The sequence below is a fragment of the Melanostigma gelatinosum genome, assembly GCF_949748355.1.
Source record: "Melanostigma gelatinosum genome assembly, chromosome: 8".
NCBI lineage: Eukaryota > Metazoa > Chordata > Actinopteri > Perciformes > Zoarcidae > Melanostigma > Melanostigma gelatinosum.
In genome coordinates this window covers 28445520-28455288 of record NC_136641.1, presented here as the reverse complement: position 1 = coordinate 28455288, position 9769 = coordinate 28445520, and the positions used below count along the sequence as shown (strand labels likewise).

The window sequence follows — 9769 nt, the reverse complement described above, 5'->3', positions numbered from 1 at the left end:
GTGTTATTGTTAGTGTTGCTATTGGTGTTATTGTTATTGGTGTTATTGTTAGTATTGTTATTGGTGTTATTGTTAGTATTGTTATTGGTGTTATTGTTAGTGTTGTTACTGGTGTTATTGTTAGCGTTGTTACTGGTCTTATTGTTAGTGTTGCTATTGGTGTTATTGTTATTGGTGTTATTGTTAGTGTTGTTACTGGTGTTATTGTTAGTGTTGTTATTGTTAGTGTTGTTACTGGTGTTATTGGTGTTATTGTTAGTGTTGTTACTGGTGTTATTGTTAGTGTTGTTATTGTTAGTGTTGTTACTGGTGTTATTGTTAGTGTTGTTATTGTTAGTGTTATTGGTGTTATTGTTAGTGTTGTTATTGTTCGTGTTGTTACTGGTGTTATTGTTAGTGTTGTTACTGGTGTTATTAGTGTTGTTACTGGTGTTATTGGTGTTATTGTTAGTGTTGTTACTGGTGTTATTGGTGATAGTGGTTCATCGCAGGGTTCAGGGAAGGAGGAAGTCATCGATGTAAGTGAGCGATCTGTTCTCATGTTGTTGTTAAACTTAGTGCAGAGACGTTGAGTCCAAACTAAGAATACCTGAAGAGTCTCACCTGCTGGTTTCTGTCTGGACTCACCTGAGGGATCAAACAGGTCACCTGATCACTTAAAGTTCATCAAAAGGTCTGCTGGTTTGAGCTGGTGATTATCTGTCCTCAAACAGTTTCTTCATCATCATCAAAGGCTGATATAAAACTCTGGTTTTGTCCTGATTGTCTGAGCGGATAACAGATTAAAGACGTTGTAGAAAAAATATTTTAAAACCTGCAGTTCAGTTTTAAACGTTTCACATGTGTTTTTTACCCAGAAACCCTTTGGGGGTTGAGCAGTAACACCTGGGACGCCACCCTGAGGTCAAACTGCAGCCTCCAACAGGACAGTGACATCATCATCCTTCATGTGACGTCATGGTGGGCGGGGTTTCAGGTGAAGTAAGAGAGAAGCAGGTTCTCCTGGAAGGTGTTGGTCCCAGGAAGCCAGCCCGGGATTGGTCAGTGTATCTGTCTGTTTGGGTCCTGATTGGTCGGTGAGTCAGACCAGAGTTCCAGGAGACGGCTGGTCTTCCTGTGTCTGAGGAAGGAAGGAGTCGTGGTAGAGAGAGCTGTCCATAGACCTGAGAGAGAGAGAGTCAGCTGGTCAGGTACAGGTGTTCTCACAGCTGGATCGGTACATGTGCAGGTGAGCCGACTCCTACCTGCCGTGCAGAGGGTGACTGTGGAAGGTGGCTGAATGCGGCAGCGTCTTTTTGTGACGCTGTAGATTGTGATGATGACTCGTCTCCGTCTGATAGGTCGACTGCTGGATCACACCGTGAGTCCTTCTTCTGCTTTGCAGAGCTCCTCCCCCTCCGGCCTGACCTTTCACCACCCCGTTCACCTTAGTGTTGACCCCTGCGTTGACCTTTCCATTGGCAGCGTTTTGGTGGGTGGAGCCTATCGTGTTCCTCAGGTACCAGTCCCTCAGACCTGTCGACCACACACACCTCAAAGATTAACAGGTGACCTACAACTCTACTTTGTCTTAGTGCCTCCAACATTGGTCCAAACCTGCATATCAATCGAGTCTAGTGTCTGATCCATTCTGTTGACTCCCACCAGGTGGCGTCACACTAAACAACAGAATCCTTCATGCAGCAGACATGAAGTCTGTTTTTGCTGCAGTGACCCAGTTTCATCTACACATCATTAAAGATTCATGAGATTTTTTCTCCATAGATTCTGATTTAAAACCTGCTGAATTTAAGATTTAATCTGTTCATTGACAGAGCATCAGGTGAGGTGAGGGGTGCTGCACCCACTTAGGCCCCATGTTTGTTATTGGTGAACAATGAAAAGAGACATAAAATGAAGTAAAGTCTCCACCAGGTACTGCTGGGTCTGAGGAGAATGTCTTTGCGTAACATGATTTTACACATTACGTACTGTCAATCTGATGATCCATCAGTGGCTCAATACCGCTCACTATTCCACCACAGCCTTGATGTTTTGAGACTCTGCATTAATGGCAGACTCGTATGTTTTTCAGCTGACTGCTGTTTTATGTGTTTACGGCGGGCTGTTTTATGTCAGACTTGAGTGTTTACGGAGGGCTGTTTTATGTCAGACTTGAGTGTTTACGGCGGGCTGTTTTATGTCAGACTTGAGTGTTTACGGAGGGCTGTTTTATGTCAGACTTGAGTGTTTACGGCGGGCTGATTTATGTCAGACTTGAGTGTTTACGGCGGGCTGATTTATGGCAGACTTGAGTGTTTACGGCGGGCTGTTTTATGTCAGACTTGAGTGTTTACGGAGGGCTGTTTTATGGCAGACTTGAGTGTTTACGGAGGGCTGTTTTATGGCAGACTTGAGTGTTTACGGTGGGCTGTTTTATGGCAGACTTGAGTGTTTACGGAGGGCTGTTTTATGGCAGACTTGAGTGTTTACGGTGGGCTGTTTTATGGCAGACTTGAGTGTTTACGGAGGGCTGTTTTATGGCAGACTTGAGTGTTTACGGTGGGCTGTTTTATGGCAGACTTGAGTGTTTACGGCGGGCTGTTTTATGGCAGACTTGAGTGTTTACGGCGGGCTGTTTTATGGCAGACTTGAGTGTTTACGGAGGGCTGTTTTATGGCAGACTTGAGTGTTTACGGCGGGCTGTTTTATGGCAGACTTGAGTGTTTACGGAGGGCTGTTTTATGGCAGACTTGAGTGTTTACGGTGGGCTGTTTTATGGCAGACGAGTGTTTCTCAGCTCCGTGATGGAACAGGATTGGTTGGTGCTTACCTTCCAGGGCGAGGGCCTTGTGGAGGCTCCTAGTGGCCTCTTCCAGCTGTGCATCCTGGGCGGGGGGCAGCTGTGGTGGTCGGGGGGGCAGCAGGTGAGGGTGGGGGTCTGGCTGAATCCCATACAGAAGAGAATTATGGGTATCAGCCTGGCCCTGCTGCACTGGGAGGAAGGGACCACAGGATTTTGTGCGGCTCACTTTGATTCGACGCTGGTCGCCCAAGTGACTGCAGTAGGTGGGCGGGGCTCCCAGGGGCTGCTGGGAGGAGTAGCCGCTGAACAGCAGCTGGTGGTTTGATGTGATTGGATGCCTACTTTTGGGCTGGGACTGCTGTTGCTGTAGCTGCTGTTGTTTCCCCCACACGTAGTCTAGCAGAACCTCGCTGTACCCCCCTCCTCTTCCTCGCACCCCCCCTCCCCCCTCAGTGAGTCCATTTCTCGTCCTTACCCTCGTCTGTCCATCCGTCAGCGTCTCTGAGCTCCTGAATGCTCCGCCGGTGTTCGTTCCTCTTACCAACAATCCCCCCATCTCCTCTAGGGGGGTGATGTGATCCAGGAGGGCGTCGGAGCTGTTACTATGACGAGCTGCGGTAAACCTGACCACGCCCTCTCCTGCTGGTCCTGTATCAGAAGGGCCAGAGGAGGAGGAAGAGTCCTGGGAGCGAGGGGGAGGAGGAGGAGGAGGATGGGAGGGAGGCAGGGGGAGGGGCTTGAGGGTCTGAAGAGGGTCTGGATGGTCAGTCCTGAAAGAGGAGAGGGACAGGTGAGAAGACTGGTCACATGGTACCATCATTCTTCAATAATAATGTATGGGTTTATGACTGATAATTTAGTTATTAATTATCGTTACATATTTTCATATTCATTTATTATTATTTATTAAAACTGCCACATGAATTATAATCTGCTTTTGTAGCTTGTGTTAGGAAATCAAACAGATAATAGTCAGTATGTTGTGCACAAGGCTGCAGGCTTAAACAAAACTTCTCCATCTTCCATACAAAAGCCCAAAAGTTTGCTCCTCCCACCGCGTTGCCAGCGCATGCGTCAAAATGCATCAAAACGTGCAACCTGATGAGGAATCGTGTGCGATGCCTTTTCTTAGAGATTCGCCCAGCCGGTGTCACCAAAAACTGCGAGACATTTCCACATACACACATGGAGCTAAAAAAAACACAACTTTGGGCCCATATTGACGTAGAAACATGATTCAAAGTTTAAAACGTTGACAGAACGCTGCACTTTATTGAGCCAAAGGGACATTTTGATAGCTAGCACAGTTTTCATGAAGTCACAGATTAAGTTTCAGGAACATTTTGGGTCTGTTTCAGATTTTATAATGGGTGTGTATTGCACGGAATGTTCAGCGCTAGAGTGATGACATCACAGTCAGAGTGGAGCGGAGCAGGAAAAGTATTCTGTGATTTTTACAAACAAATTGCTTCCAGTCCCACAATTTTTACTCTTTATACACCATTTTTGGTAAAAATTATAGGAAATGTGCTGTCGCACGCATGTGACTATGGAATCCAACAGATTTACACATTTGTCTCAAAGAGCCGCAGAGCGACATGAACTCCAACCAACTGCTCCATTAGACTCCATGTTAAATCTCACCACTCATGTTTCAAAGAAAGCAGACGGTACCAGTTTTGTCTATTGCTCTGGAGCTCACATTTTAACACCACAAACATAAAAAACACATCAGCGTGTTGGGCAGACTGATCTCTCTCATAGTACCCATATGTTGTTGATTGGACTCATGGTTTTGGTATTAACGGCAGAGGTTTAAAAGGTAGTTTTGGTCAAAATCCACTTAAGTTCCAGTCTGCCCCTTCACCCTGGTGCACCAATCACTATGGTATCCAGTGTGTGTGTCACTGTTTCTATGTTCATGTCTCTTGTTTCTATGTTCATGTCTCTATTGAACCTGAATGATGTGTGTGTGTGTGTGTGTGTGTGTGTGTGTGTGTGTGTGTGTGTGTGTGTGTGTGTGTGTGTGTGTGTACCTGATGTGCAGTGAGCTCCTGCTGGTTTTGTTCTGGAAGAAAACTTCAACTGGAGAACCAGCAGAGACCAGCCGGGGGCGGGACTGAGACACACCGTCATCTGAGGGACAAAGAGACAGACAGACTGTTAACTGACAGACAGACAGACAAACGTTGCACTATTCATGTGTTATACATGTGTCATAAAGGACTTGTTACCGTTTTCTAGTCCTGTAGAGTCTGATGTGGAGCTGCTCTCTGACCTCACTGTGTCATCTGGAAACACACACACACACACACACACACACACACACACACACACACACACACACACACACACACACACACACACACACACACACACACACACACACACACACACACACACACAGAGAGTCAGATTCAAAATAAAGGAAGAAACACATTTCCTCATCTTCCTGAAACAATGGATTCTCATCACGTGTGTGTGTGTTACCTGTGTGACAGCCTCTGTGTACGGTCCTCTTGCCGTGGTGTGTGTGTGTGTTGTGTTCAGGGTCGCTGTGTTTCCTCAGAGCTCCACTGAATAACGTTTTCTTCGCCTTTGAACGCTGAGTGTCTTCCTCCTGCAGACACACACACACACAGACACACACACACACACACACACAGGTTTGTTTATATCTATGATCTCTATCATGTGATAAATGTAATAAGTGTAATAAAGTAAAGGCGGTCAGGTGTTACAGGTGTAATGTCTGTATATATATGTTATATATATATTTCATGGAGTCCCTCTTTGTCCCTCACAGTGAAAATGTTTAAGACATGTTTATAACAACCATACAAACACCACAGTAATCTGATTACTGATAGTTACTGTATTCAGCATCACTAATCAATTAATTAATGACGATGTTTCAGCTTTAAAATCTTTGGACTGAATGAATTTACACAGATCAGAACCACATGACTCACGTCTGACCGACACTTCCTGTTTCCTTGGCGGGCCGTCCCATGTCTCCGTCGGACACACGGGGGTTTCTCCCCCGCCTCCAGGGGGAAGTCTCTGGGCACTGCCCCCATCAGCTCCTGACCAATCACAACACACCTAATGTGACATCATACCCACAACCAGTTCAAACTGATCAGGACGGTCCAGGACCACGTCAGACCGTGACCCAGAATGGCTCTGATTGGATAAACCCTTTTGGAGGGAGGGGTCAGTTTATGACATCACTCACCGCCTCCTGCAGACAGATGCGTCTCAGCTCAGCCAATCGTGTGCTCAGCAGCGTCTGCAGGCCCCGCCTCCTCTCCTGCAGCGCTGCCATTCGCTCCTTGTGCTTCCTGTCTGGACATGTGAGAGGGTCTGCTCTCACACACACACACGCACACTGTCACACCTGTCCTCGTTAACACTCATCATGTTGCTGCTGTTTTGTTCTCACCAGGTGCTGAGATGAGCTGACCGTTGACCTCCATGGCTGGTGTTTCCCATGTGACTCCGCCTCCTCCTGTTCGCCACTCCACACACACTCACTCACCTGCAGAACACATTCAATTCAACCTTTATTGTCCCGGACAGATAAAAACACAGATTTTTCCAGTTGTTACTGAACTGATCAATCAATGTCACCTTGTAAATGTGTTCATAGGAGCTCCAGTAGTTCACTCCTGTGGCCATCAACAGCCTGAACACCAACCACAGGACTTCACTGGTTAGCTGCTAGCTGCTACTGGTTAGCGGTTAGCTGCAGTTCCCCGGTTGGCCTGTAGAAGGAGAGAAACGGTCTTCAGAACCTCTGACCTGAAAAGACAACAGAAGAAGAAGAGAAGGAGGAGGTGTGAGGATCAATCAGAAGTCAGGAAAATAAACATCAAGTTCAGAATCAACCCGAATCTCCAGGAACCAGTTTCTGTCCAATTTAAGACACATAATGAATATACATTGTAACAAACAGAGAGACAGACGGAAAGAGAGACAAAGAGACAGAGACAGACAGAGAGAGACAGAAAGACAGACAGACAGAGAGAAAGACAGACAGAAAGAGAGAGAGAGAGAAAGACAGAAAGAGAGCGAGAGAAAGACAGACAGACAGACAGAGAGAAAGAGAGAGAAAGACAGACAGACAGAGACAGAAAGACAGACAGACAGAGACAGAAAGACAGACAGACAGAGAGAGACAGAAAGACAGACAGAAAGAGAGAGAGAGAGACAGAAAGACAGACAGACAGAAAGAGAGAGAGACAGAAAGACAGACAGAAAGAGAGACAGAGAAAGACAGACAGACAGAAAGAGAGAAAGACAGACAGACAGACAGAGAGAGAGAGAGACAGACAGAAAGAGAGATAGAGAGAGAGAGAAAGACAGACAGACAGAGAGCGAGAGAGAGAAAGACAGACAGAAAGAGAGAGAGAGAGAAAGACAGAAAGAGAGCGAGAGAAAGACAGACAGACAGACAGAGAGAAAGAGAGAGAAAGACAGACAGAGAGAGAGAGAGAAAGACAGACAGACAGAGAGCGAGAGAGAGAAAGACAGACAGAAAGAGAGAGAGAGAAAGACAGAAAGAGAGAGAGAGAAAGACAGACAGACAGACAGAGAGAAAGAGAGAGAAAGACAGAGAGAGAGAGAAAGACAGACAGAGAGAAAGAGAGAGAAAGACATAAAGAGAGACAGAGAAAGACAGACAGACAGAAAGAGAGAGAGAGAGAAAGACAGACAGACAGAGAGAGAGAGAAAGACAGAAAGAGAGAGAGCGAGAAAGACAGAAAGACAGACAGAGAGAGACAGAAAGAGAGATAGAGAGAGACAGAAAGAGAGATAGAGAGAGAGAGTGACAAGTTATGCGACAAGTTCAATAATGAATTATAAAGTAGTGTATTGTGCACTTTTATTTTAAAGTGCTGCTATATGAACTAAAGGTCAATACAATTTGGTGTAAACACTTTAAACACATCAGGTTGTTGTTAGCAGCAGTATTCTCTCCACACAGCAGCAGTTATAACAGTTATAATGATTCTGATCATAGATATTCAGGTGTTCACAACTTTATCTTCATGTGTGTAAGAGATGACATTTCAATATACACCTTGAGAACTGCAAACCTATCTACGTCATGTTTTTATGTTTGTTAAATTCTCAACAGTGATACTAAATTATGCTTATTATACATATTACCAACAAAACACTTTAAAAATGCTAAAAAAAATAATTTAAATTAATCATTTTTTTGGTATTTTGGTCAGACACATATGCAACGCTGATTACCGTAATATGTGTGGTATTTGTTATAAATGTACGTTGGTACATAGAGGGTGATAAGAAGCTGTACATGGAGGGACTTAGGACCCAGGGGAATGTAGGTGAAGGAAACAGGAAGAGACGGAAGAGACGCCACACAAACAGATGTTCGTTAACATGCGCTAAAATAATTGTCGGCGTCAATGAATGAATGCATTAACGCGATAACTTGCCGCAACGATTAAAATATTTAATCGCGATTAATCGCATGGATTTTTTGCGATTAATCTCATTGTTATGGCAAAGTTCAAAAATTAATTATAAAGTAGTGTATTGTGCACTTTTATTTTAAAGTACTGCTTTATGAACAAAAGGGCAATAACATTTGGTTCACGAGATGCAGGCAGCATGTTTCATACTTAATGTGAATATAATTCGTACTTTGTTGGCATCTTATTCTGAAAACCGGATGTTCATCTGAAGAAACCGGATGTTGTCTCACGTTAATGTTTCCGCTAACTTTCAAAGTCCTTCGCTCGCTCCCGATCTGTGCGTTTGAATGAGTTTACGGTGAATGTCAGCGTAGAGGTGCACTAACATGTGAGTGTCTGCTGACTTTACCAGCGATGTCCAGTCGTCTCCAGGCAGAGCAGCGGAAGCCTTTTCTCTACGGCAGCCCTGAAGGGACATCATATCTCTAATACAAAACCATAAACATGAGACAGTCTGACTATAGGATGTTTGCTGGCTTTATCCCACTGTTCTTGTCATCCTCTTGTTGTTATGTTTATGTATTGTCTCGATAAAATAATTGTCGGCGTTAATTAATGAATGCGTTGACGCTAAATTAGCGCGTTAACTTGCCCAGCACGAATATATATATATACACATATACACACACACACACATATATATATATTGTCTGTGTGACACCAATCAAACTGATGCATAAACGTCCTCATAGAGATACAAACACACACACACACACACACAGGTGACACATGAAAAATTGGTGTGTATGTGTGTGCGTGTGTCTGTGAAGAATGAATGTAGGTCAGGCAGCAGATTCTCCGCATGGCAACAATGTAGAAAATCCCAACTCTGAATACTCACATCTGATTGGCTGACAGCTGCAGACAGAGAGCCAATAACCTTTAAACCCACGGGGCATTCAGTGTGTGTGTGTTTGTGTGGGTGTGACTGTGTGTGTTAGAGTAGAATCTGTAGTCTGGTGAAATCACAGTGACATCACACATACAGCAGGTGAGTGGGCGGAGTCACAGACAGAACAAACTCAGAATAAAAACAGAAGCGCTACAGGAGTCAAACTACACATCCCAGAGGGCATTGCTGTAAGAACTGTCCAATCAGAGAGCTTCAGACTCTGTTGTCGGGCAGCAGCTCTGAGTTCAGTTCTGATTATGATGTAACTGTGACATCACTCCTCTGGATGGAAGTGTCTCCAAGCAACACAAGCTGAGGCTCATGGGTATTGTAGTGTTTGGAGACATTTAGAAATATGACTTAATACCAATACAACACCAATATAAAGTTAATATATATTTTACATACAATATACACAGTGTATATGTTATATAGTTTATATTTAAAATACAGTATATATACATACATATACACATATATATACACATATATACATACATATATATACATATGTATATATACATATATATATACACACATATATATATACATATATGTATATATATATATACATATATATAT

The 9769-nt window shown here is 44.1% G+C and overlaps 1 protein-coding gene across 1 annotated transcript; it reads right to left on the bottom strand.

Moving 5' to 3' along the window:
* Positions 1-1081: 1081 nt before the first annotated feature.
* ccdc120a (coiled-coil domain containing 120a) lies at positions 1082-6264 on the bottom strand (the record flags this gene model as incomplete). The annotated part of the gene is made up of 9 exons (XM_079273947.1): positions 1082-1163; positions 1245-1515; positions 2813-3555; positions 4822-4921; positions 5020-5076; positions 5276-5405; positions 5758-5871; positions 6024-6151; positions 6231-6264. 9 exons carry the CDS (start codon positions 6262-6264, stop codon positions 1082-1084), a joined length of 1659 nt encoding a protein of 552 aa, XP_079130073.1.
* Between the last annotated feature and the right edge of the window lie 3505 nt (positions 6265-9769).